The 27,088-nt window shown below is 45.9% G+C and overlaps 1 protein-coding gene across 2 annotated transcripts in view; it reads left to right on the forward strand.

The window, feature by feature from the left end:
* Positions 1 to 69: 69 nt before the first annotated feature.
* The window catches only part of dnah7 (dynein, axonemal, heavy chain 7), a 40,365-nt gene continuing 13,346 nt past the window's right edge, over positions 70 to 27,088 (forward strand). Inside the window, exons 1-49 of one of the 2 annotated variants that reach the window (XM_088315908.1) lie at positions 70 to 826; positions 1,762 to 1,897; positions 1,980 to 2,127; positions 2,310 to 2,367; positions 2,519 to 2,699; positions 3,066 to 3,138; positions 3,218 to 3,343; positions 3,417 to 3,536; positions 3,944 to 4,127; positions 4,204 to 4,389; positions 4,467 to 4,736; positions 4,825 to 4,952; positions 5,410 to 5,488; positions 5,855 to 6,079; positions 6,445 to 6,591; positions 7,299 to 7,478; positions 7,542 to 7,682; positions 7,921 to 8,291; positions 8,500 to 8,686; positions 11,201 to 11,394; positions 11,638 to 11,836; positions 11,937 to 12,077; positions 12,408 to 12,620; positions 12,689 to 12,798; positions 13,197 to 13,365; positions 13,578 to 13,680; positions 13,879 to 14,006; positions 14,180 to 14,392; positions 14,642 to 14,740; positions 14,861 to 15,109; positions 16,447 to 16,596; positions 17,781 to 17,963; positions 18,078 to 18,254; positions 18,350 to 18,481; positions 19,352 to 19,573; positions 20,304 to 20,501; positions 20,597 to 20,752; positions 20,829 to 20,997; positions 21,080 to 21,206; positions 21,849 to 22,068; positions 22,162 to 22,788; positions 23,173 to 23,418; positions 23,533 to 23,762; positions 24,209 to 24,539; positions 25,401 to 25,747; positions 25,907 to 26,087; positions 26,211 to 26,396; positions 26,494 to 26,657; positions 26,853 to 27,007. In XM_088315908.1, coding sequence (XP_088172034.1) covers positions 1,828 to 1,897; positions 1,980 to 2,127; positions 2,310 to 2,367; positions 2,519 to 2,699; positions 3,066 to 3,138; positions 3,218 to 3,343; positions 3,417 to 3,536; positions 3,944 to 4,127; positions 4,204 to 4,389; positions 4,467 to 4,736; positions 4,825 to 4,952; positions 5,410 to 5,488; positions 5,855 to 6,079; positions 6,445 to 6,591; positions 7,299 to 7,478; positions 7,542 to 7,682; positions 7,921 to 8,291; positions 8,500 to 8,686; positions 11,201 to 11,394; positions 11,638 to 11,836; positions 11,937 to 12,077; positions 12,408 to 12,620; positions 12,689 to 12,798; positions 13,197 to 13,365; positions 13,578 to 13,680; positions 13,879 to 14,006; positions 14,180 to 14,392; positions 14,642 to 14,740; positions 14,861 to 15,109; positions 16,447 to 16,596; positions 17,781 to 17,963; positions 18,078 to 18,254; positions 18,350 to 18,481; positions 19,352 to 19,573; positions 20,304 to 20,501; positions 20,597 to 20,752; positions 20,829 to 20,997; positions 21,080 to 21,206; positions 21,849 to 22,068; positions 22,162 to 22,788; positions 23,173 to 23,418; positions 23,533 to 23,762; positions 24,209 to 24,539; positions 25,401 to 25,747; positions 25,907 to 26,087; positions 26,211 to 26,396; positions 26,494 to 26,657; positions 26,853 to 27,007 — 8,893 coding nt within the window. In that variant the 5' untranslated portion in view covers positions 70 to 826; positions 1,762 to 1,827. Of the gene's footprint in view, positions 827 to 1,761; positions 1,898 to 1,979; positions 2,128 to 2,309; positions 2,368 to 2,518; positions 2,700 to 3,065; positions 3,139 to 3,217; positions 3,344 to 3,416; positions 3,537 to 3,943; positions 4,128 to 4,203; positions 4,390 to 4,466; positions 4,737 to 4,824; positions 4,953 to 5,409; positions 5,489 to 5,854; positions 6,080 to 6,444; positions 6,592 to 7,298; positions 7,479 to 7,541; positions 7,683 to 7,920; positions 8,292 to 8,499; positions 8,687 to 11,200; positions 11,395 to 11,637; positions 11,837 to 11,936; positions 12,078 to 12,407; positions 12,621 to 12,688; positions 12,799 to 13,196; positions 13,366 to 13,577; positions 13,681 to 13,878; positions 14,007 to 14,179; positions 14,393 to 14,641; positions 14,741 to 14,860; positions 15,110 to 16,446; positions 16,597 to 17,780; positions 17,964 to 18,077; positions 18,255 to 18,349; positions 18,482 to 19,351; positions 19,574 to 20,303; positions 20,502 to 20,596; positions 20,753 to 20,828; positions 20,998 to 21,079; positions 21,207 to 21,848; positions 22,069 to 22,161; positions 22,789 to 23,172; positions 23,419 to 23,532; positions 23,763 to 24,208; positions 24,540 to 25,400; positions 25,748 to 25,906; positions 26,088 to 26,210; positions 26,397 to 26,493; positions 26,658 to 26,852; positions 27,008 to 27,088 lie in introns of those variants that run through there. The other variant, XM_088315909.1, reaches the window with a different exon arrangement.

Raw genomic sequence — 27,088 nt, forward strand, 5'->3', positions numbered from 1 at the left:
AAATGAGCTTTTTCACATTTTTCAATTAGTGTGCAGATGCCCAACACAACTACCACACTTAATCCACACGGTGTCGACTTTAAGGAATCAAACAAAACCCTCTAATCCCATTTTGAAGCCTTAGAACCTTGGACACCCCAATCTAAAAACCAAATCTTGGTAACATGAACGTCAAACTGCCACAGTAACTTGTAACTGCTCCGAAAAGACAACCCCCTCTACGCCCCACTATGACGTCACAATGCAGTGATTCATTTGAACGAAACGCTGACTCAATGCTCCCTTTTTTGCTGCTTTTGAAGCGTGTCTTTTGACATTGTTTCTTTTTACGAACGTCACCGCCTATTTGATGTCTTTTACATAGTTTGCCATTCAAAATATCCTCATTTAAACAGTTTATTGACTTGCGCATACGTGTAGTGAAACGTCACAAATGTGGCTTGCTGCGACTTGTGGTGCATTCATGTGCTGCTCGAGTAATGTCATAAAATGGTATAAGGTAACCGTTAAAAATTTCCGTTTCGCAAATAAACACACACACACACACACACACACATAACACATTTTGTTTATTTCAAAGCGGAAGTTTTGTCTTCAGACCATTATGGCTATGACCGATGTTTTGATTGAACCAGCTACCATAGTAACGGGTTTGTTTTCACGGGTATTAAAATGCAGCTTCCACTTCAAACAACAGATTCGTCAGTCATGTACGCTTATTAAGACGTTTGTTCGTGGCTGAATAAACTCCCAACTTGTCTCAAAACATATATTTTTTTTTAATTCAACGTGGATGTAGTCGGTGGGCATGTTTTTCTTCACACTGGTAAGCATTTGACCGGCGTTTTGATTTTTTTTCTGACTACCATAGTAACTGGCTTTTATTCGCCACCTAAGAAAATATATCTTCCTCTTAACACAAACATATTTGTCTCATGTAGGTCTACTTACTGTACATTATTTTTCAACACCCATATTCAGCAAAGGGCCAAACTATTGAAAAATCTCACGACACACCACCAAACAAAAATGTCACAAAACAAAAGGCGTAATTACTAAAATAATGGTGATGTGTGCGCTCATTGAATTGTTGTGACTGTCACGCTCCATCATAATCATAAATAGATGAACAGTCACGTTGCTTGCTCTAAATATTATATTACTCTAAATAGTTCTATAAATGTTGAAGTTAATTTTCACTTTGGCTATCATGACGTCAAAGCCCAAGTAAAGTGAAAATATTTCTTGTAAGTTTGACAGACCAAAGAGAAGAGTGTTGTCAACAACCCTGCCAAATTTGAATGAAAAAAAATGTTGAGTGTAAAATGAGGTTTTAAAATAAAATAAATAAATAAATGCCTGCACAACGTGATCTTTTTCTCCTCTTTCAGGCCGCGCATGTCTTGTTGACAAGTGCCTAGTTCAATAATTCAATCGCATATATTGCATATGGAGGCTCAAAATCCGATACAGGGTCACAGTTTTTCAGCGCCGGTGCTTAATGGAACAGTTGCCAACTGCTTTTATGTTCTCAATCATGTTTTAAGCAATTATCTTCACACACATGTGATGTATGTACTCAAACAAAACCCTGAATTCAAATTTACATGGTCTTTAATCAATGAAAATTCGGGCGGCATCCCAGAAGGACCCACATAACCCTGAGTTCAAACTAAATTCTCTTTTCTCACGTTGGTGTCACCAGTCCGGAAAAACATTCTTGCCTAAATTCTGAGGCTGGTCTCTGTCCTTTTTTGTCAGCCTGGCCTCCTTCGCGCTTACGGTGCCATTTTGACTTTCCAAAAGTTCCACTAAAAGGAGATGTGAATGGAATCGAGACCTTCATTTTCACCATGGCTGAACCTCAAGCAGGACGCGACTGCAACAGATGGCGAAAGTTAGATCAACGTTTCTACGATTGCCCTTCCGTGTGGTTGTGATTTATGTTTTTAAATATTCCATTTTTTTTTTTATGGTAGCATGTGTCGACACTATGGGTGGAGCAGCAGACGCTGTGCCAAATCCTGGAAGATGTCCGAATCTCACGCATAAGCCCACAACCCAAGACCGCATGCTCCCAATTAAAAAACGGCGGAGCCTACGGAAAAGTCTGGTGAAATACATATGGTAAGTAGTTTCATTTTTTTTTTTTTTTTTATCCGACCCCAGCCTCCAGCCTTCCTGTGAGGACTTTGCATGTTCTTCCGATTTGCTCCAGTTAACTTTATGCGCAAATGTAGAGGGATATATAAATCAATCTGTCTATGTAGTATTTTTACCAAACTCAAAATTTCTTTTTTTTTTTTCAGCCAGCAGCAGCCACAGCTGGAAGAGGATGACGACTCTTCGAAGAGTGAATTTGAAAAGGTGATAGAAGCATGTCATAAACCGTAAAAATATATATGAATAATAAAATACATGCATGGTTGCGAATTGGCGTATTTTTATTTATTGTGGTGGTTCCAGCTCACACAATTAGCATATCTTCCTCATATTTTCTTCTTGTAATGTGTCGCAGAAATATTATCATTACATCCAAAATGGCATCAACCTGGAGAATCTCACCCCTCTGCAAGACTCTTGGGTGAAGAACATCATGGGGAAGGTCCCCGGCCACCTGAAGAGCCAGAACGAAACGCTAAACGTGCTGCTTGACGAAGTCAGGGAGGACTACTTGCTCAGCATCAAGACTGCAATCCGTAATTTTTCACTCACTTTGTGCGCATGCAGCATCCATGTCATGATGTCATGTGAGTGAGCTGTTCCGCTACCACGGGCAGAGACAGTAAATAAGGACGAAACCAGCTGTTTAGATTTTCAAATGGAAATATGGAAAGTGGGAAATACAACGGACAGAAAATGAATCAAAGTACCCGTTTTAAAAAAATTAAAAAATAAATAAACTTGTTAAAATAATGGCCTTAATAATGACCTTCTTTCCCCTGTTATACTTTATTCCTATAAAATGCAATTTTTTTTTTTATTCTGGACCCAAAATGTTCGAGTGCACGCTCCCTACTCTGTGCAAAGGTACATCTAATGTCATCCCTATTTCCTTATTGCAGTGAAATACACCTTCAGCGATCCGGTGGAAGAAGACGAGGACACCGTGAAAGATCTTCCTCTTCACAGACTTGAGTACACTCATCTCAGCTTCCATTTTGAGCTTGTGATTGATTGAAAAGATGCGACTGAATCGGTTCGTCGTTCACCTCAGGTTGGTGCGGGTGCCCAAAGCATGGAAGGACTCCTTTGTGATTTCGCGCAAGCGGATTAACAACTGGCTGCACTCCTTCAACCCCACCATGCAGCAGGTGCTCTACTTGTGGAACACGACTTACAGGTTTGCGTTCTCGCCATACGCCACTCGTGACTTGAGTTAGAAACCGACATCATGAAACGGAGTCTTCCCGCAGAGATTTGCGTTTGATCGATACGGCCGAACTGCGGAGCAGAGAAGAGTCGATGGAGTTGTCGGCATTTCAGCAAAATGCCAACGGTCAGATTGGTAACGTCCGAGGAACCCTTCTTAACAAGTGAGCAAGACCATCACAACTTGAGGATGCAATTTACCTCAAAAGTGCATGTGAATGACGCAAAATGTGGAACCTCAGGTCACCAACTTGTCTTGAAACCAGGTTCCCCTGTATTTACCGTACCTACGCCTTCCACATTTTCGAACCATTCCAACTAAGCAAGTCTCACATTTCATCATTTCAACCATAACATAAGTTGGTGCTGGCGTTGGTACGGATCAATGCCGTTTTCATTCATCTTAATGGGAAACATTACTTTGGTTCATGAACGTTCCGACCAGGTTGTGAAGAATCTCATCAGTGTCGTCACGTCAACATTCACACACAATTTCTGCAGAACTTGCGCGTGTTTTTTCCGTCTGCGTACCGTCAACTGTCAATGAATGTAGTCCTATTTGCTACCTTAGATGGCTTCCCGAAGTGCACAACATTTTCTACCACGGGGGTCGGCGTAAACTGGTTCCGTCTCAAAGCCACAAGGACAAGCTGCAGTCTTTCTTTAACTGCGCCGCGACACTAATGGCCATCCAGCTGCAGAACCTGGTCTTGGACTCCATGAGTGACTACACCAGTCTTATTTGTCCCAATCCTGTAAGGACAAAAAAGATCATGGCCGCCGTTCGCGACCCACCGGCGCCGTGGTTTTTGATGGACTGTCTTCTCTCAGGACTCCGAGCAGACGTTTGGCCACTCGGGGTTTGTGCTGTTTCTCGTCCTGGATGATCGGGAGATCACGTTGGAGCCGGACCTCAAATCCTTTGAAGACATTCTGCTCAATATCTACGAGTTCATGCTCAGGTCCGTCACCTTGTTGCCACGCGTGGAAACCAAACTCTACGCGGAATGGGTAGCGGTAAGTGAGTGAGCATTTCAAAGCTGCTCCTCGCTGGAAACTCAATTTCATCGTCCTCTTTTGCCCTCTCGTCACAGTCGAGTAGCTCCGGGGAGACCCTCAAACCGGTGATCCTCCCCGAGATCATCGAGGCCCAGGAGGAGGAAGTTCGCAGGGTGATCAACGCCGAGTACGTCAAGCCCACGGCGTACATCCACGAGTACGACAAATACACCACCTTGGTCAACAAGGAGGCGGAGGCGGCCATGGAGCGTTTCCTGGGGGAGGAGCACACCTTCCAGGAGCTCATGATGGAGGTGATCAACTACCAGCAGCTCATCGACCAGATCCAGTACACCTCACGCAAGGTACGCTCACAAATGCCAACGAGTGAGTGAGTCAGGGATTTTTCAATCAAGTCGTTCTAAAAAGTCTGCACACCTTCCATTGCTTCAGGTGGTCAATCTTGGCATGTTCGAGATCCAGTCCCACAAGCTCATTCAGGCCTTGGTGAAGCGTGCGAGGGACCTCCAGCAAAAACTGGTTTTGCGGATGCTTCAGGGCCATCAAGACATCAACATGGCGTCAGTTGGTTTGGCAAAAATCAAATCTACAATTTGGCTCGTGCGTGGCGGCTTAGTCGCCATGTGGTTAGCAAACCCGTCTCTTTGGTCAGAGGTTCCAATCTGTGCGGAGTTTGCATGTGATACTCCGGCTTTCTCCTTCATTTAAAAAAAAAAAATAAGCATCTTCGCCTCAACTAAATTGTCCGGATTTGAGAGATGAGGGAATGTTTTTGTGCCCTGCGATAACTCATCAAAAGTCATACTGGATTTTATTGAGGAATGTGTTTAGAATTTTTTTTTTTTTTTTAACCTTCACCCTGCTGTTGCCTGTTGACGGGTCCCTTTTACCCAAATAATGCAGTGGTTTCAAAAATGCATGGCAGGATCATATATATATATTTTTTTGTAAATATGACATCAAAAAAGGAAATGTGTTTTTTTTCCTCATAGCGATTGTATTTTCTTAATTCCAAAGGCTTTGCAATGAATTTGAAAAGATCGCAGAGAGAGCACTGAGCACGCCACCTGACACGCATTCGCTGATGGAGTTGAAGGTACGGACACAAAATGGCCCACAGCGTTATGTTTTCCTCTATCCTCCCAAGACAGTGCTCCTAAAATGATCGTTTCGTCTTTTTCGGAGCCTCAACATTCCTCAAGAGTTGTCACTATATGGAAGCACGTGTATGCTGGGGATTATACATATTTTAGTCTTCTGAAAATTGTATCCTGGGCCACTCTCAATTCAAAAGGATTTTAGCCGACGTCAGTGGTCTTCAACCCTGTTCCTCGAGTGCTGCCCGTACGCCATCTTACGCAGTTAGAACATTTTTATTAGTTTTTTACGCAGTTGGAACATCAAAGTTTGAGACGTGTGTTTTTGAATATCACCCCCCCCCCTCCAATCTCCCCTTTCCCAGGCCTTTGTGAATAAAGTGAAGACCACCGAACTGCCACAGCTGGAGCAGAGGTTGGCCAACTCCAACATGCAGCTGTGCTCGCTGATCGACTTTGTGTCGCTGTCGCCGGCCGACATGGAGCTCAACAGAAAGACCATCCAGTGGCTCCGACGTCTGCCCAACATCTTCGAGGAGCACGACCAGATTGTCTCGGAAAAGACCACGCAGTATCAGAACAGCCTCAAGGTTGAGCCTTTTGTTCTGGATGACAGTCATTTAATTAACCGTATTATTTATAATTGCATAGAATGAACCAAAATCATTGCAGACCATAAACATACGAAATGTCTGTTCATTTTCCCGCTATCCTCGTAAGGTTACGTAAAACTGTTTGTTTTAAAAGAAAATAACATGCAACTTTTAAAAATTTAATAGTGTTAATTTAAAATAATGAACCAATTATGTGATAAAATTTTAATTCATGAAATCAATTTACTTAACTATTTTTTAATAAATATATTTTTATCTTTAATTTAGTTAATTTTACTAATATTGTTGTGATTTACTTGAATTCGCAACATTTGTTTTGCATCTGTGTTTGATAATTGCAGTTGTTCCGCGAGCTCTTTGAGGAGGAACTGGAAACATACAGCGTCCAAGTGGAGGAGTTTACGTCGTTCGGCGACCTGGAGGATCTCAGCAAGTACCTCAAAAAGGCCCAGGCTCTCAATTCCAAACTGGACGCTGCCATAGAACGGGTAACCCAATTTTGCACACGTCGGCTATTTGGGCCCCCTCATAATCGGAAACGAAATAAACCAAACTAGCATGTGTACCCCTGAAGTCAAGCTAATTGCTCAGAGGGTCTCGTGTCGTCATCATTCAATGAATCAACAAAGAGTTGAGACATTTCACATTGCAAGTCCATCACATTTTGTCTGCTTCCAACGGCTTGAAAATAAAAGGGCTCCATTTACTGATGCAGTGTTGCAATCTTACCTGAAGAGGGCAGCATTGACTCTAAATTGAGCTCACCGGCTTGCTTGTGCAAGTACATCAAGACATGTACTTTTATATTAGAAAACCGTCATGGCACCGCACAAGCAAAAGGTTATATATGAAATTCATAATGATCTTGTCTCACATTATTCACAAATGGACAAGAAACTAGAAACTAGAAAAAAAATTGAATTTGTGAATGGTGCATGGCAAATATGCGTTGGATGACTCTTCAGTATTCTGTTTTTCGAAATGCAACTGATTGATGCATGAAATTGTCCCTTCTGCCATCTAGTACAAAAAATGTTTTATTGTTCTGCTTGTGACTCACCGTCACTGGCAAAGATAGTTGAACAAAGATACTTTATTTTATGTCGTAAAAAGGTACTCGTTTTGGGGCCAATTCAGTGGAATTGGGTTGTAAAGTTCTGGCAATTTCTCCATTTTTTTTGTATATTGTAAATAGATCAACGAATTCAACCTGGAGGAGGAAGCGTTTGACTGGCCCTCCTCGCAGTACCCGCTGCGCAAAAAGACTCAGGACAAGCTGACGCCCTTCCTGCGCCTGTACGAAACGTCCAACGACTTCCTGACCCATCACGAGCAGTGGCTCTACGGGCCGCTGTCTGGCGTCAACCCGGACAAGGTAGCGTCCGTCTCTCAAAGTGGCACCAAAACAGCAATTGTGTCATTTCTGTCGGCCTTTCAGATAGAAGGAGACGTCAGCAACTACTGGCGCTCGTTGTATAAGCTGGAGAAAGGCTTCGTGGACGTGCCCAACGCGCTGGGCCTGGCCACCATCATGAAGGAAAAGGTGGAGGTCTTCAAGAAGGACGTGCCCATTGTGCAGGTGAGGCTGATATTACGTTTGGAATTTCAGTTGTTGCTTCGAAGCTACGTCATCTGGTGGCACTTTTTTCGCTTCGAGTTTCCGCACTGTAAAAGAACCAAAATTCCCAGACGATTGGTCAAATGTCCTTTCTGCTAATTGACGTGCGCAGAAGCTCATGTTTGAAATTCATTTCCAAAGATGAGGGCACACCCCGGAGCCGTTGCCATGCGGTAAACAGTTGATCCTTTCTCTTCAGGTCCTGTGTAATCCAGGCCTGCGTCCACGCCACTGGGAAACGCTGAGCGAAATCTCCGGAAAACCCCTCAACACGACCGACGAGGAGTCGTCCAACATGTCGCACTTCCTGTCCCTGAAAATGGAAGAGTTCCTGCCCGAGTTTGAAGGCGTCAGCGAGTCGGCCAGCAAGGAGTACTCGCTGGAGAAGGCCTTGGAGAAGATGACCGGCGAGTGGGGCGACATCACCTTCAAGCTTCTGCCCTATCGCGAGACGGGAACCAGCATCTTGTCGTCGGTGGACGAGGTGCAGATGCTGCTGGACGACCACATCGTCAAGACGCAGACCATGAAAGGCTCGCCCTTCATCAAGCCTTTCGAGGTGGAGATACGGTAAGATATATACACGCCGACCAGACAAAGTGCGGAAACGCCGCATCTCCAAGTTATGGGCAGAGAAACTTTGGATTCCGGAAATTGGGCAGAAATTCCCTTTTTATTGATTTCATTTTTACGATGTAGAAAACAAAAGATTGCCGATAAGGCATTTCACGGCTATGTGATGCAAACGTCAGCCGTGATGATTATGTTGCACTTGCAGCGATTGGGAGGGCACTTTGCTGCTTCTCCAGGAGATCCTGGACGAGTGGCTGAAGGTTCAGTCCACGTGGCTTTACTTGGAGCCCATCTTCAGCTCACCCGACATCATGGCTCAGATGCCCGAAGAGGGACGGCGCTTCACCAACGTGGACAAAACTTGGAAGGACACCATGAAGCAAGTCGCGGTGGTAAGTGCCGTTGGAACGCTCGGCCGAGCCGTTTTCGAGAACGCCCGTTAGACTGCGGACTTTTGTCAAGTCAAGTCAATTTTATTTGTATAGCCCTTAATCACAGACAGTCTCAAAGGGATTTTCATAACTCACGTCAGGCGACGGGTGGGCTAGACCCTGGACAAAAGGAACGCGTTATCCCCAACACTGCTGAAGTGATAATGATTCATAGACTTGGCCAAGGTGACTTTTTTTCGCCCCCAAAACGAAATATATACGAATTCCTCAGCCCGGCCGGACAAAGCAGACACACGTACTACAATTTATCTATTTCTGTTGGCGACAAAGGAAGACGGTTTGAATTTCTGCATTTAGTCAGCGGAAAGCTAAGTGATGATGCTCTCATGCAAGCATTATGCGCCGTAATGACGTTTTTATGCAGCGCGCAGACGGAAAATCTCCTGATCGGAATCGGGCAGCTTGGCAGTCTTTGTCTTTTTCATTGTGTTGCACTTGCACTTCACATCACACGATATTGTCCACGTGCAAATGCGGGTGCGTCGTAGAAAGCCGCCAATTCGTCACGGATTCTTATTGCGGCATTATTGAGCGAGCCCCATCACTCTTTTAGCAAACAATATGGCAGTCAGCGTCTCATTAGGGTGGTGGAGGAGGTTGGGGGATGGGGGGGTGGATAATGGCGTGCTGCATTGTTACATTTAAATAGGTTTATGGAAAAAAAAAAAGGGATGTGCTCCTATTATTACTTTGAATTGTCTGTGCAGTGGTGGCAAAATCAGGAAAAGACAAATGCCGAATGGTGAAAATTGTTGCCGTGGTGCCTCGTTATCATGTTCGATGTATGGGAAAAACTCATCAACAAAGAAAATCCAACAGTATGGAGGCATTTTTAGGTCGTGCCAGGCTTTGAACAGGCCACTCCAAAACCTTCTTTTTGTTTTTTTTTTTAAGTCTTTCAGAAGTTGACTTGGTTTTGGATCGTTGACCTGCTGTAGATTTCAAACATTCTCCATCAGAATTTTCTGGTGCCGATCAGAATTCTCGGTGCCACTCATCACAGCAAGTTGTCCAGGTCGTGAAGTCGCAAAGCAGGCCCAGACCGGCACGATTGACTGTTGCTGTGATTTTCTTTTCCTGAAATGCTGACAATATTCTCTCAAAAGTAAAACGAACTTTATGTTTGTTTTAGTCAGCAGTGGTATTGGACTTTGAGTCATTTTTGCTCAACATTTATTGTTGAGTAAAAAAATTCTGACCTTACCCGAGGTGAGGGAGGCTTGTTGTCCTGGTTTCTTCGATAAATCGCCGCTGTTCTCTTGAGGCCATTTTTTGTAGGCCAGCCACTTCTGGGAGGTAATCCGGCTTTGTTGTGGTCAGGGAGCAGGGACTCAGCTTTCCCAAAAAAATTTCATTAGCCACAGATAATTAATAATTTAACAAGGGGTGAGCATTTTTTCAACAAAGGTCTCGGAAGCTTTTTTGTTTTTGCTTTTTAAATAAAATCATTTAAAAACAGCATTTTATGTTTACTGGGTTACTGTCTGATATTTACATTTGTTTGATGATCTAAAGTGGGCAAACAATGCATGCAAATTTTACGACACTGTACTTCTGCAAGTGCATCTTTCTGTGCACAACAGGCAGGGAGAGTAATAATAAAAAAAAAATAAAATAAAAAATAAAAATAAAAAGAGGGTGAGATGAGAGACGAAGCAAGACTCAAGACGGTGAGGTTGAGACGTCGGAAGCAAGCGAGCCGAGAGAAGCCAGAATGTGATGGCTGCGTCCTCAAAGAGTTTGCAAAGGGTAACAACGTGCTCAGTGGACCTGAAAGCAGACGCATCAATTTCAGGCGAAAGCTCGGCTTGAGCGTCAAATAGAAATTATAGATTTTGTCTGGAAGGGGCGCCGTTATCTCCAGTTGCAAAGAAAATGAGGCCACCGAGGGACAGGGACACCACACACAAATGAGGGCGTCCGCACACGTATTTTGTCATCGAGCCGCCTCACAAAATGAAGGAGATTGTTTCTTTTTTTAATCACCTTCTTTGTGCAGGCGACTTTGTGCATTTTCCCACAAATTAAAACGGCGCCCAGGTGTCTTAATAACAAGTCGGTTTGCCTTTTCCCTGAAAAGTTTCAAAAGCCACATCTTTCCCCAGGAGATTCACACCAGGGGACACTCGCAAGGCTTTTCACCATAACAGCGGGGGGGGGGGGGCGGAGCTACGGGGGTGAGCAAGATAGGTGGTTTCTACTTAGGAAAGTGGAATATAGAGAGTGAAAAAAATAAGCGCCTCAATAGATAATATAATTTTCAATCATGGAGGCAGCACTTCATACACTTCAACTCAGTGTTACAGATCAGCATGTGGCGCATGCAGCAGACACATGCCCAGAGAATGTATCAATGGCATTTGCGTTTCATTTTAGTTGGCAGATTTGCACAAATAAATTAGTTGTGACGTTCCCATTGCTGCCATGTCAAAATCTTGTTTTTCCGCTTGGCAGGACAAGCACGTGTTGGCGGTGATCAATATCAATCAAATGCTGGACAGGCAAAAGAAGTCCAACGAGCATCTGGAGATGATCCTCAAAGGGCTCAATAACTACCTGGAGAAGAAGCGACTCTACTTCCCTCGCTTCTTCTTCCTGTCCAACGAGGAGCTGCTGGAAATCCTCTCCGAGACCAAAGATCCCACCAGGTAAACGGAGAAATTCAAATTAGATCACGTCACAATGAATCATAAGGAATCATGGAAAACTCCTCATCGGTATATTTTCGCATTTTTTTTTTTATACTCAAGTTGCCTTCTTGTTTTATGTTAGCGTACCAACTGATAGCGTGTTAGCTTCTCGTTGCATACGTACTCTTAAATAGTTTTTTCCGAACTGTACGTTGTGTGCAGAATTAGCAGGAAATGACACTTTTCTTGAATTATTTTCAGGGTCCAGCCTTTCTTGAAAAAGTGTTTTGAGGGCATCGCTCGCGTGACATTCACCGAAGACCTCGACATCACTCACATGAAGAGCAGCGAGGGCGAAGAAGTGCAGCTTGTCGACATCATTTGCACGCCGAACGCCCGCGGCCAGGTGGAAAAATGGCTTCTGGAACTGGAGAACGACATGATTGCTTCTCTGCATAAGGTGACCGCTCCCTTTTTTTTTTTTTTTTGCCAACTTGCGATGGACTGATTTGTTTCATCTGCCAACTGACGTCGACGTCCGTCTTGGGGATCTATCGCAGGTCGTCGGTGAAGCTATCGTGGCGTACCCCAAAGCTTTGCGAATCGACTGGGTGCGCTCGTGGCCCGGCCAGGCAGTCCTGTGCGTCTCACAAGTCTACTGGACAAAGGATATCCACGACGCCATTAAATCAGGACAGAAGGTGATCATGTGACTTGTCCAAAGTACAGTCGTCACCTCATTCATCATAAAAGTGACGTTGCTTCTTTGCTTTCATCGGACCACAGCACTTTATGACGATAATTCTCACGAGTCGTTCAGATGTTCACGAGCAGACATATTATTTGCGCTAATATGTTCTATACGCCGTCACTAGTCGAAACATGGCATTCTGATTAATATTGCGTTTGTAAAGCAGCAAAATCAAGCCGTTTTTCGCCATCTCGAGTGGGCGGCCATTTTGCTAATCCCTGTCAACTGAAAATGACATCACAGTTGCTCTGGGTTGGCTTTTTCTGGACCGACTCCTCAGGCCCTGGACGACTACTTGGCTCAAAATAACCGACAGATTGACGATATCGTGGAGCTGGTGCGGGGCAAGCTTTCCAAACAGAACCGAGTCACTCTGGGAGCTCTCGTGGTACTGGACGTCCACGCCCGCGATGTGCTGTCCTTGCTGGTGAAAAAGGGCATAAGTGACGAGCACGACTTTTTGTGGCAAAGCCAGCTGCGCTACTACTGGGTGGTACGTAACATTCTTTTTTTTTTTAAACGCAAATGTTGTTGATGAAAGTCTTGTGTTGCGCTTTGTAGGAAAATGATCTCCAAACCAAGATGATCAATGCAGGTTTGCCGTATGGTTACGAGTATCTTGGCAACACTCTGCGTCTGGTCATCACCCCTCTGACTGACCGTTGCTACCGGTACAACCGCCTTCTTCTTTTTCAAGGCAATCCCTGTACGGCTTTGTTAGCTCGGTACCTCTGAATTTTTGGAAAATTCAGCCCCCGACGCTAATTTCCCTGAGCAACATGAAATTTGCTTTGCATGACTGTCATGACATGACCCCAAAAAGTGTGAAGAACAAATGCCTGAAAAGACACAGGAAGTCACGTCATTTTGGTTTGAAGTATTTCGTAGGAGTTGCAGGCATGGCTCACCAAAATTGGCTCCGTAGCCTCGGATTTAGCGCCCTTAGCAACAAGATATTTAGTATGCGTATGTATGTCATGAATACACCCACAAAAATGTCACTCCAAACTTGGTCTCGCTGAGAATCTTGCTTCTTAATCACAATGAAGAAATTCCTCTTGTCCTTCAGCACTTTGTTTGGTGCCCTCCATCTCCATTTGGGTGGCGCCCCCGAAGGCCCGGCGGGGACAGGAAAAACGGAAACCACCAAAGACTTGGCCAAGGCTGTGGCCAAGCAGTGCGTGGTCTTCAACTGCTCCGATGGACTCGACTACATCGCCTTGGGAAAATTCTTCAAAGTGAGTCCAAGTTTGTGACATTGTTCAGTCCTTTTAAAGAGGACATACATTCCCCATCGGCCAAGAATTGTCGGCGGCCCCAAAACTGGCGAATAAAATACAAAAAAGGAAGACATCTTCCGGTGTTGTAAATTATGGAGAAAAACACACAACAATGCGTGTCTCCTTCCAATTTCTCCGACATGTATGATACGTAGTGCAAATGTGACCAGGGCCTTTTGTCTTGCGGAGCCTGGGCCTGCTTTGACGAGTTTAACAGAATCGACTTGGAAGTGCTGTCCGTGGTGGCCCAGCAGATCCTCACCATCCAGAGAGGTTGGTTTGTTTGGTTCATACATTATTCATTTCCTCCCCTAAAAATGAAAAAAAAAGTCTCTCATAGCAAAGTGTTTCCTCACTTTGTAACGTTTCGTCCTCGGAAGTGAGTTTTTCAGTGACTCCGTTGGGCTGACTAGCTTGTGCCTTGTTGAAGCGCCGAGATGCTCACGAGGCGCTGTGTCATTGCAACTTTAGGAATCGCTGCCCATGCTAAGCTGCTGATGTTCGAAGGAACCGAACTGTCCCTGGACCCGTCCTGTGCCGTGTTCATCACCATGAACCCCGGTTACGCCGGACGCTCTGAACTTCCGGACAACCTGAAGGTATGCGGATGCTCAAAATTAACTAACGGCGAGGTAATCGGACAATCTCACTGACTCCTGACCTGAGAGTATTTTTATTCATTGAAATGGCAATTTATTTGATAAATAAATGAAGCTCCAAGTTTCTTCATCAGTTTGGAAGCGCCATTGAGAATCTGATTTCTCCGCCGCAGGCGCTGTTCAGGACCGTGGCCATGATGGTGCCGGACTACGCCTTGATCGCGGAGATCGTGCTCTACTCGTGCGGCTTCGTGACGGCGCGACCCCTCTCGGTGAAGATCGTGGCGACCTATCGCCTGTGCTCGGAGCAGCTTTCCTCGCAGCATCACTATGACTACGGGATGAGGGCCGTCAAGTCGGTGCTGACGGCCGCGGGAAACCTCAAGGTCGGCGTGGTTGTGCTGAATTTGAGTTTGAGTTACAAGTGTGATCATAGAACACATTCACCTCGTATCTCAAAACCAACTGGCCTCAGCTACAGGTCACCCGCCATCCTAACGAAGACAGACGTTATAGGAAATAGATGAACGAATGGATTGCTGGTCATGTGTGACCTGAGACGGTTTTCAAGTGTTGAAACATGTTCCGCGTTTGTCATGAGCTGATGTGTCCTCTCTGTGTTTGTTGCATTGCAGCTTGCTTTTCCAGACGAGAATGAAGACACTTTGCTACTAAGATCTATTATTGACGTGAACCTGCCGAAGTTTCTGGCCCAGGACCTCCAACTGTTTGGGGTATGGATGAATAAAATTCCAAAATCCACCCCCTCCAAAAATGATCCTTGAAAACATGCCTTTTGTTAAAAAAAAAAGACTTTCAGCCAATGTTGTCCCATTTTCTTGTCTTCTCCTCAGGGTATCACGTCGGACCTTTTCCCCGGCGTCACGCTCCCCAAGCGAGACTACAGCACTTTGCTGGATGCCGTCAAGGAAAACTGCGACATCATGAACCTGCAAGTGACCGACTTCTTCATCGAGAAGATCCTGCAAGTGTATGAGATGATGATCGTGAGGCACGGATTCATGCTGGTGGGCGAACCCTTCGGAGGCAAGACCTGCGCCTACCGCGTGCTCTCGGCGGCCCTTCACGACGTCTGTGTCAAGGTACGGTCAAGTACTTCCTGTTTTCTGAAGCTGAGCCATGATTGGTCATTCGCTGAGCGTGAGCCACTGTGATGTCATCTGCAGTCGACAGCAAGTGACAAAATGGCCGCCCCTGACATGGCTAAAAACGGGTGGATTTACAAAAGTAAATAGCTTAAAATAATTTGTCGCCGTTACAAATGGGTGGTTTGCGCAGGTGTGGGTGTGGACACTTGACAGCCAATCGAAGCAGCTGCTCTCATTCTCTTTAAAATAATAATCATTGAATTGATTTCTACAATGATTGAGCTGGTCGGCCGCACGGTGTTTGTGTTTATAAATAAAATGCGCTGACATCCACCCCACACGTCCGCTTGGCTCAGAATTGTCAGTAGAGACGTGCCAGCAGAGGGCAAGTGAGGGCAGACGTGTACTTTGTCTCTTCCTTTTTTTTTGTCATCTCACAAAGTGTTGATCAATAGTTGTAAATCCCTTGACTGCTCGCTTGGTTGCTTTTCCCTTCTCGCTCTCATCTATTCCGCTGCCGTAACCCGACCAATTTGTCAAGACCATCTTAACAAAATGTTTTTGATTGGGTTTTTATCAGGAAAATCCCAAACGCTTGCTCCCTCCCCCAAAATCAAATCCAATTGTCATGTGCTCAATACCTAGTAAATATGTCCGTCCAATTTGTCGGAGCCGTTGTGTTTGCCGTCGCTATCAATCTGCCACAACTGGCGACTCGTGTTTACATGGCTGAGATGCAGCCCGGCGTCGAGACACATGAAGGCCTGCTGATAGAACGTCAGGCAAAGCCGCATTCATCACTGTCTTCCACCTGGCCGCGCGGCCACTTATCACGTCAAAAGGGAACAAACAACAACAAAACAGACTTTTTCCTTCTCTTTGAGAAACTTGTTCCATCATCGTCTGCAAATGCTGTCGAGCCTTCTTCTGGCTTCTGTTTGTCAAGCAGATGTTCATCTTGACGACAAATGGATGACAAAAGTCAGGAACGCGACATTTTGCGCTATCATGACCCGTCACATCAAGTTACATTTTTTCCGTGAGACCAAGCTTAATTTACTCATTTCGCGATCAAATCCATTTTCTCCATTGTAATCAGTTGAAATTGCTTCAATCCGTTCCAGTGCAGCCCAAATTTATTGATTGATTTGTTTGTACAGCATGAAGAGTAAAACTGCTGCATGGACGTATTTGACTTTTTAAAAAAAAATTTCTTGACATTTATTTCTTCAACGTGAAATTCTCCAACCTTTTTTTAGTCTCAAGTGTTTGATTTGATTGTGCCGGTGTCGCTCCCGTCGTGTCATTTTTGTTTGCGTGTGTTGCCGCAGGGCCTGATGGAGGAAAACGAAGTGCAGATAACAGTCATCAATCCGAAATCCATCACCATGGGACAACTTTACGGTCAGTTCGACCCCGTTTCCCACGAATGGTCCGATGGCATCCTGGCTGTCAGCTACAGAAACTTTGCTTCCTCCCAGGTCAGGCGCTTCTCTGAATATTTTCTGAATATCAAATTTCCATTTGCCTGTCGTTCCAGACATCTGCGCACTGCGAAGTCTTCTAACACTGCAGAATATTTTCCGTTTGTCTGTTTGCCAATTTGAAGCCAGCAGCAGTTTTCGTTGTTGTTAGTTATGACAAAAACATTCAGCTCACACACCCCCACGCACACACACACACCAGATGGCTTCAGGCTTGGCGTCTCCTGTTGTTTTTTTTTTTTTGATGATCACAAATCAAGATGCCGCCCGCCACTCAATTTAGCGGCTAACTTTTGTTGCGACTGCTTCGGGCTTCGCGCAACGCGTCTGTCGACGCTTCCTCTGCCACTGCGACCGACTCGCTACTTTCTTTTGTGACCTTCAAACAATAGAAAGACGTCCATCTAATATGGGCGCAGGATTAAAAGATTTGGCCGAAAATACAGTCGGCTCCTCTTGAGCTCTTCGAGTCTCTTTTTGGAAACTTGAAATCTCCATTAATACATAATCGAAATGTGTGTGTTTTACCACCGCAGGGGCGGGGGGGTTTATGCAGGATTGTTTCCTGCAAATTTTTGATTCACAGTTAAGCCGATGGCGCGCTGTGCATTTTTCATCGACTTAATCATGTGGTCATTATGCAATAAAATACAATTTTATTTATGAAGGTGTTGAGTATTAAACATATTCACAAACGCGTTTGCGAAGGCAAACTTGGCTCGCACCGTTTTTACGGTAGCAAAGGTCAAACAATTCAGGTTACCCTTGCAATTTGCCATTGGGATGAATGACGTATTTTGCATCTTTGAAAGTAACGAGCTCAATCTGTGTTAAAATGTCTTTCTATTATAATTATTGTTCGTAACGTATTTTGTGAGTGTGAGAGTAAAAGCGGAACATTTTAAAATAGTTGGAGGTGGCCGTTGTCGCCATTGCACTCAACTTTTGAGTCCCCCAATAATGCTTAATTCGTATTTGAGCATCTTCAGCTTCTTTCATTGTCATTAATGCGTTATTAATGATAAGAAAGGTATTAATAGTACCTTACTCAGCCGCTTTGAGCGTTAAAAAAAATGTCCAGCAAACACAATCAGTCCCGTCATGACTTTGGACCGACAGAAGAAACCAAGGAAGACGACACGTTGTCGCACTCATTTTGTGGCGCTTGCGTGTTTTCTCAGACCCCCGATAGAAAGTGGCTGATCTTTGACGGGCCGGTGGATGCCGTGTGGATCGAGAACATGAACACGGTGCTGGACGACAACAAGAAGCTGTGTCTGATGAGTGGCGAGATCATTCAGATGTCTCCACAGATGAGCCTCATCTTTGAACCCATGGACCTGGAAGTGGCGTCTCCGGCTACTGTCAGACTTCTTCTTCACTATTACTGCAAATATGTTTTTTTTTGCGACACATATGCAAAAAAAAAAAAAAAAAGTTTCAAATGGAGGGCAAATGCTCTTTTATTTTTTTTGCAGGTGTCCCGTTGTGGAATGATCTACATGGAGCCGCATATGCTGGGCTGGCAACCTCTCATGCTGTCCTGGTTCAACGTCCTGCCCGCCACGGTCACAGCGGCCCACAAAGAGCTCATCGGGGGCCTTTTCGAACGCATGCTGCCAGCCTGCCTGGAGCTCATTCGCAAAGCCACAACGGTGCCCTAAAGCAGAACCGGGACCCCCCATTTTAGTCAACGAAGCTTGCTTTATTTTTGGACTTGGCCCCGCCCCTTTCGTTTCCATTCTTTTAGGAGTTGTCGCCGACCTCCGACAGCAATCTGGTCAAGTCTCTGATGAATTTGATGGACTGCATGATGGAGGAGTTTCACGACGCCACCGTGATGAAGCGCATCAATGACCATGACGTCTGCTCTTGGTTGGAGGTTTGTATGGCCAACGTCATCGCACCAAAGGACGTCCGTCACAAGCTCATGTTTCTCGCTTGAGCAGAAAGTTTTCCACCCCAAAAACACATCCGTTTTCACCAAGTTACACTCTTGAAAAAAGGATGAGGAATCATAAAAAGAAGCAGTTTAAAAAAATGAAACCATTCTATTCATTTTCCATACAGGCGCACTCGGAGTTCGCTTTTCCGTAGCCGAGCCCTTTTTTGCACTCCCTGCGGGATCCACAATTATGTGCGTTTTTTTTTTGTCTTTCAACCACTGCTGTTGTCCCCCCCATGGCGCATACCAGCATAAAAAGCCTCTCAACCTTCTCTGCCGCGCTCCCCAGCCGGTCATTGTCATTAGAAGCGTTTAATTAATCAACCTTTGAACAGTAGGAACTAACACGGGACTGTCAAGTCATTTGCGATTGCCACAGAATTCCTGCTGTTCTTCTCCCCTCTGCGCAACAAAGACATCTCGGCTGGTTGTGGGTTTTAATGACTGTGTACTGCTTGGAACGTTTCGCCGATGTAATGCTCTAATCGACTCATTTGTACAAGGATGCGAAACTTTTAAGGATCATCCAACTTTGGAAGTCAATTCTGCAGCGTGTTGTTGTTTGGTGGTCGCTTTTTAATTTGGGGACGACGGTCATCTTGTCATCCGTTATCTGGAATGAAGCAAAACTTGCATCCATTTTTTTCTTCACAAAATCAAACACTTCCAAGGGGTCTTCATGACTAACGCGGATGCAAAGGAGCTTAAAATAGCTGCTTTAAATCCTAACCGCTCCGCTGACTTGCTGGGTCCTCCCAATTAAAAAGCGCGCCAAGCGGCCTTCATTAAGTGCGACTTGTGACACAGGGCATCTTCGTCTTCTGCCTGGTTTGGTCGGTGGGCGCCAGCTGCAACGATGAAGGCCGCCTCAAATTCGACCACATGGTCAGGGAGCTTCTGAGCGGTCCGCTGAGCGACGCGACGCGCTCGTCCCACGCCATCCTGACCACGGTGGGGCCGCCCACAAAGCAGCTGACGGTGCCGCTGCCCGCCGAGGACACCATCTACCAGTACCGCTTCATTAAAGAGGTTGGTTTGCTTTGTTGCGGACGCTTCCGAGAATTTAATTCTCAGGTTGTGTTCGTTTCTTAGCTAGACTGAAAAGTTTATGCGTCCATGTGAAGTGCTCAACTTTTTATGATCAAAACATGGAAAGAAAATAGCATGCTAATACATAAACATAAATAAGAAAGCAAAATCTGAATAGCTTTAGAGTAATTCTGATTTTAAAACACAAACAAAAAATCAATTTTCGTTTCAAAAACGTTACATTCACATTTTTAGATAATAGCAATAATTTTGAAATTCTTTTAATAAATTGGCCAACTCATATAAATATTCTTAATAAAAAAAAAAGAGGAACAAAGTAAGGTCAACAGAATAGCTTTCCTTCTAATTTTCCTTCAATTTATTTTTAATTGTTTCCAAGAAAGTCAACAGGGGGTTGAAGAAAAACATTTGTAATATAATCTCAAACAAAATGTAATAATAGGAACAATTATTTTAAACAAACACGCAGTTGAATTGGTCGATTTAAAGCATTATTCCCAAGTACATTTTCGCATGATTATTATTTGTTTATATTTTAATTGCTATTGTATATCATATTGTTCATAAAGTGCTCAATAAAAATATCAATAAAGTCCATCATGATCCTTGGAAGAATTATGATTTCTTCATATAATATACTCGACTAGACGACAACTCTACTTGATATTTTTGCCCGACGAGGCTTTGCTGATCTCTCCGCCTCGTTTAGGGCCCGGGTCGATGGGAGCCCTGGACGGAGCAGCTGAAGGGCGCCCCCCCTTTGTCCAAGGACATGCAGTTCAACGAGATCATCGTGCCCACGGAGAACACGGTGCGCTACATGGCGCTCATGAAGCTCCTGGTCACCAACCAGAAGCCCACCATTTTCATCGGCCCCACCGGGACTGGCAAGAGCGTTTACATCACTGTGAGGACGTCGTCATGTGCCAATGCGCAATATGAACACCCTCAAAGTGTTTTCTATCCAGTATGTGGATGTTTTTTTGGTTTTTTCCCTTCTAGGACTTTTTACTGAATCATGTCGACAAGGAGGTGTACAACCCGTTGTTTATCAACTTCTCAGCTCAGACCACGGCTGCCCAGACTCAGAATATCATCATGTCCAAGTTGGACAAACGGCGCAAAGGCATCTTTGGTCCTCCCATGGGGCAGAAAATGGTAGCAGTCCACGTCTTGTCATTGCACGTCAACGCAACAATGTTACTCACGGTCGTGTGCAAACTTATTTGATCAGGTGGTATTTGTGGATGACGTGAACATGCCCGCCAGGGAAGTGTACGGCGCCCAGCCCCCCGTGGAACTGCTGCGCCAGTGGCTGGACCACTGGAACTGGTACGACCTGAAGGACTGTGCCATGATTAAACTGGTGGACATTCAGGTCATGTGTGCCATGGGCCCGCCTGGTGAGTCGCAGCCCTTGTGAGGACCCGACTTTGAGACGGCGAAGCTTTCAGTCCTTCTCATCTCGTCTGACTTGTTCCCCAGGCGGAGGGCGAAACCCGGTGACGCCGCGTTACCTGCGTCACTTCAACATCCTTACCATCAACGATTTTGACGAGAAGACCATGTACACCATATTCTCCAGGATCATACACTGGCATTTTGCTATACGGTAATTACACATTTACACAATCACATCCTTTGATGACAATTTCCGCTCTATTTTTTTTGGGGGGTGGGGGGGCAAAAAGGCAGCAACAATAATGGATGAGGATGAAATCCTTGAGACTTTTAATTCCACAACAATCCGGGCATGGCTTCTGTAAAGCTCAAATACGACTGCCAATAAAAATAGCATCTTTAAATAAACGGCATTGTTATGAGTTTGGAAAGCTTCGATCAAAACATGTGCGGTATGTACTCCATAATTAATTTGGGCAAACATCTGTCTGAAGTGTTTTAGACAGTCCCGCAAGGCAAAGCAGCTGGCGTGGTATCTTTATTTATGTAGCACGTTGCGTACACGAGACAACTCAATGTGCTTCACACAAGCAACACCTTAAAAGCATTTATAAACACAACCGCTAACGACATTCGCAAGCAAAGCTGAGAAAAGAAAAGTAGCTGAACAAAGTTTCATGGGAGACATACAACATTTACAAACAACAAGACTTAATCCTTCTGGGTTACTATTCAGTCTGCATTTCTTGAATATATTCAGAACCCAAATCATTCAGTGACTTCAAGACCAGTAGCAGAATTTTAAAGCCGATTGGGAGCCACTGTGACAATTGAGCAATTTTTCCGTTTTCAGGTTTTCTTTCCCGAAGCCGTTTGCGTCGCTGACCGCTCAGATTGTGAAAGGCACCATGTCCGTGTACAAGGAAGCCTCCAAAAATCTACTGCCCACCCCACAAAAGTCCCACTACTTGTTCAACCTCCGTGACATTTCCCGCGTCATCCAGGGCATCTGCTTGTCACGCCCCGAAACCGCCGAGGATCCGTCCAGCATCAAACGACTGTGGGTGCACGAGGTAAGACATGACGGGAAATTGGAAGACCGAAAGGAAGTCCGTCAAGTCCAATCCTTTTGCAAGTCTCTTATGTGCACCTCTGTCATCCTTCAGGTCCTGAGGGTGTACTACGATCGTCTCGTCCAAGACTCGGATCGCTCGTGGCTCGTGAGCCATCTGCACGAGGTGTTCAAAGCTCACATGGAGGTGAACTTCCATCAGCTCTTCCAGAATCTGGACCAGGACCAGGACGGAGTGGTTACCGAGGACGACCTGCGGAGCCTGATGTTCTGCGACTTCCACGACCCCAAAGGGGACGACCGCAGCTACCGCGAGGTGCTGGACCTGGATCAACTCCGCCAAGTGGTGGAGTCCCACTTGGATGAGTACAACACCATCAGCAAGGCGCCCATGAACCTGGTGCTGTTCCGCTTTGCCATCGAGCACGTCTCCCGTATCTCGCGCATCCTCAAGCAGCCCAGCGGACACGCCCTTTTGGTGGGCGTGGGCGGCAGCGGGCGGCAGTCTCTGACCCGCCTGGCGGCCCACATGGCCGAAGCGGAGCTCTTCCAGGTGGAGATCTCCAAGACCTACGGCATGGTGGAGTGGCACGACGACCTGAAGCTGATCATGACCAGGTCCACGTCGGGCGAAGCTCACGGCGTCTTCCTCTTCACCGACACTCAGATCAAAATGGAGTCCTTCTTGGAGGACATTGGTAACATGCTGAACACGGGCGAGGCAAGTGGACAGGGTTCACGTCGGTGGGCAAAAATCTGCGCTCACAATCTAACAATAATAAAAAGAAAATAATAAAATCTCTACAATGCATGTCATAACATAGTAATAAGCAATTCCTGATTCCTGGATGAAAAAGCAAAGTGTGGAGAGTCTCTGTTGTGGAAACGCATTTGTAGTCAATGATTAGAGCCAACAATCTGTGACTTGCTTGAAAATCGCTCTGTGCTTCTTTAAAAATATATGTGGCTCCTCAAATGGTTTCCTGGTATGAACACCAGGGGGCGCAGTTTTAATGTTTACATTTTTTACTTTATTATTTATTATTTGTACTCCTTACAATTTGCAAAATGCCAACACCGTTTGTCCGGCTGTGTTGTTTTCCAGGTGCCGAACCTGTTTGCAGTCGATGAGAAGCAAGAGGTGATCGAGAAAATGCGAGTGCTGGACCGCCAGCGTGAACGGGAAAAGCAGACGGACGGCAGCAACTTGGCGCTCTTCAACATGTTTGTGGAGCGCTGCCGCTCGCAGATGCACATCGTTTTGGCCATGAGTCCCATCGGAGACGCCTTCAGGAACAGGCTCAGGCGCTTCCCGGCCCTCATCAACTGTTGCACCATTAACTGGTTTCAGGTCGGCGGCGCACTCTAAACTTTGAACTAATTGGACCATTAAATCAATTCATAATAATAATGAAAATATATTTTTTAAATGAGTTCATGATTTATTACCACCCCCCCCATCCAGACATGGCCCGATGACGCTCTCCAGGCGGTGGCCTGTCGGTTCTTGGAGGACGTGGAGATGTCGGACGAGCACCGGGCGGGCTGCATCGACATGTGCAAAACTTTTCACACCTCCACCATCCAGCTGTCCACTCGCTTCATGGACGAGCTGCAACGGCACAACTACGTCACCCCCACCTCCTACTTGGAGCTCATTTCCACCTTCAAGACTTTGCTGAAGGCCAAACGAGCGTAAGTTCGTACTCTGAGAGCATATCGCCGGATGCCGGAAAAGTATCACAGTTACCATTTAAATGAGATTCTTGAGTAAACCAAAATGTCTTGGAAGCCGAAAGACAGGTTACTGTACTTAAGTCGAAGTGCAGATACTTGCGAGGGGGGGGGGTTGTGTAGACTTTTTCTCTCCACTATATATCATGTGTCGTCATGCCATTTCATTTGGACTGATGAATGACATCATGAAAAACAATATTGTACTTGTTTGGACTTTTGTAATAGAACCTTAATAGCATCACGATTGGGCCAAATATAACCAGGTAAGTTCTGATGTTGACAAATTCATGATGCCATGTACAGATTGGGCGCACGCCGTTGCCGCCGTAGGAATGTAAATCATGGTGAGCGGAGGACCCCTCGTATGATATTTTTTCACATGTGAAACTCTCCTTGCCATCCAGTGAAGTGATGACGCAGAAAAGTCGCTACGTGGTTGGTCTGGAGAAACTGGAGTCGGCCTCGTCCCAGGTGGCCACCATGCAGGTGGAGCTGGAGGCGCTGCAGCCGCAGTTGATCGAGACGTGCAAGAAGGTGGACGAGATGGTGGTCCAGGTGGAGCACGAGTCGGCCGAGGCGGCCGAGACGGAGAAGGTGGTGAAGATGGACGAGGCCGTGACCAACGAGCAGGCCATGGCCGCCAAAGCCATCAAAGACGAGTGCGACGCCGACCTGGCCGTCACCATGCCCATCTTGGAGGCCGCGCTGTCGGCGCTGGATACGCTCACGCAGAACGTAAGCGCCACGGGAGTCGAAATTTGCCTTATACAAATTCGGTTTTGAATTCACTCTTCCCCATACAAATGAACAAATTGTTTTCTCTATTTTTATTTACGATTACCTTATAAAATTTGGCAGAATTAGTATCAATAAAATCACTCATTTTCAAAGTATTTATCATATGAATTATTGGCTCTTAATAAAGTTCATTCTCTCTCTTATTTATAATTAAAGTCGTTGGTTCGCTCAGACAGACTCTAAGATAAAAGAACCCGCGACTTTAATTGGCTTATTATATGAATAATAAAATGCAAAATGAGCATGAATTATTTTATGACGGGAATTAAATGCTTAAATCTAACGATTAAACATTATACGTGGTAATCATCAGTAATATAGTAAAGAGATAAATATTTACTTTGCAAGTCAGTTTACAGTGTGTGTCCTGAAAGCTTCAACTTGCGCCCCTCAACTTTCAAGTTAGGAAAAAAAAAAAACGCCCTGCACTTTTACAGCTTTTCTCCTAAATGCCTTCCCCTCCCACCGTAACTTTGCAAGGAGCAACAATCGGAACATCAGGCGACTCCACGCTGCGCAATTAGCCAACAACGTGCCCTCGTGGGCTCATAAGTGGCGCCAACGGCTTGCGGCCAAAGTGGGAGGGATAACGTGGCGAAATGACGCACAAGCAGACGGACAAACTGCGGGAGACCAGCATAGAACTTTGACTGACTTTCTGACATGAAAGACAAATTTTTATCGACCCGTATACAATATAAGGAGACAAGTTGGTTTTTTTTTGGCAAAAAATATTGTATTCTCGGTCAATTACGGTACACGCTAACCAAATGCATGACATGCCATCTTTGTCTTCAGGACATCACTTTGGTCAAGTCCATGAAAAGCCCGCCGAGCGGCGTCAAGCTGGTGATGGAGGCGATCTGCATTCTGAAAAAGATCAAAGCCGACCGTGTGACCGACCCGTCCGGGAGCGGCAAAAAAGTGGAAGACTACTGGGGCCCCGCCAAAAAGCTCTTGAGCGACCTCAAGTTCCTGCAGAGCTTGCGCGACTTCGACAGGGACAACATCCCCGCCAACATCATGGCCGTCATCCGGGAACGCTACATCAGCAACCCGGACTTCGTACCCGAGAAGATTCGGACGGCGTCCACCGCTGCCGAGGGCCTGTGCAAGTGGGTCTGCGCCATGGACAAATATGACGGGTGCGTTGGAGACACTTGCACGATCTCGCTTTGGGGAACCCGTCGGGGCTTGCGTACCTTGGACTCATCGCTTTAGAATGTGATCGTAAATGGTCCGGTCGAGTCTTTTTCTGATTGAGTTGAATTTAAAAGTGAGCAAGCGCGCTCGTTGTCCTGCAGTGTGGCCAAGGTGGTGGCTCCCAAGAAGGAGAAGTTGGCCCAGGCCGAGTCGGAGCTGGAGGTGGCCATGACGGCCCTGCAGAAGAAGCAAGCCGCCCTCAAGGAAGTGCAAGACCAAGTGGCCAAGCTCAATCAGATTCTGGAGGCCAACAAAAAGAAGAAAATTGAGCTGGAGAATCAGGTTCTTCGTCGTTATACCCGCTCGGAATTGTCTTGTGATGGCGTCTCCGCTCCAAAACTGAGCGAAGGCATCTCGAACGAAGCTCACACCCGTTCGATTCGCTCACGGTCTCTTTCCCTCCAGGTGGATCTTTGCAAAAAGAAACTGGAGCGCGCTACGCAACTGATCGGCGGCCTGGGCGGAGAGAAGACTCGCTGGAATGAGATGGCGCTCATTCTGGGCAAACTCTACGAGAACTTGACAGGGGATATCCTCATCTCGGGGGGCATCGTGGCGTACTTGGGAGCGTTCACCTCCAGCTTCCGACAGGTCGGTGGCCACGGAAAACCCATCGCAATGCATCGATCTTTCGGCTCTTCAAAAGTGCCATTGACGCCTCAATGCTGCTGCCGTTGTTGTTGTTCAGGAGCAGATAGAGGAGTGGTCCAGTCAATGTAAAGAAAAAGAGATCCCCTCCTCCGCCAACATGACTTTAACTACTTCTCTGGGGGAGCAAGTGAAAATCCGTGCCTGGACCATCGCTGGCCTCCCAACTGACAGCTTCTCCATCGATAACGGCATCATCATCTCGTGAGTTTCCTCATCAGGGTGACATTAGACGAGAGAAGCGCGGCGGCACACCTCGGACTGGTCGCTCGTCAAGCAAGGGGCGGGCGAATATAGTCGCACAAACGAGCCAACCTCACGTTCAGTCGAGTTTCTGGAATCTGTTCCGTGATTCATTTTCAACATGTTCCCATTTCACGTGTGTGTGTGTGAATGTAGCAACGCCAGGCGGTGGCCTCTGATGATCGATCCGCAGGGCCAAGCCAACAAATGGATCAAAAACATGGAGAAGGCGAACAGCCTGGCAATCATTAAACTGAGTGATCCCGGCTTTGTTCGCACCCTGGAGAACTGCATCCAGTTTGGAACGCCAGGTGACCGATGCCCTTTAACGGGAGACGGCAACCTGCCGCTCCTCTTTCAGCTTTTTGCCCTGACTCTCGGTCTCCATTTCA

This window comes from Idiotropiscis lumnitzeri, chromosome 14 (genome assembly GCF_059441095.1).
Source record: "Idiotropiscis lumnitzeri isolate Australia: NSW breed Sydney's pygmy pipehorse chromosome 14, RoL_Ilum_1.0, whole genome shotgun sequence".
Classification (NCBI taxonomy): Eukaryota; Metazoa; Chordata; class Actinopteri; order Syngnathiformes; family Syngnathidae; genus Idiotropiscis; species Idiotropiscis lumnitzeri.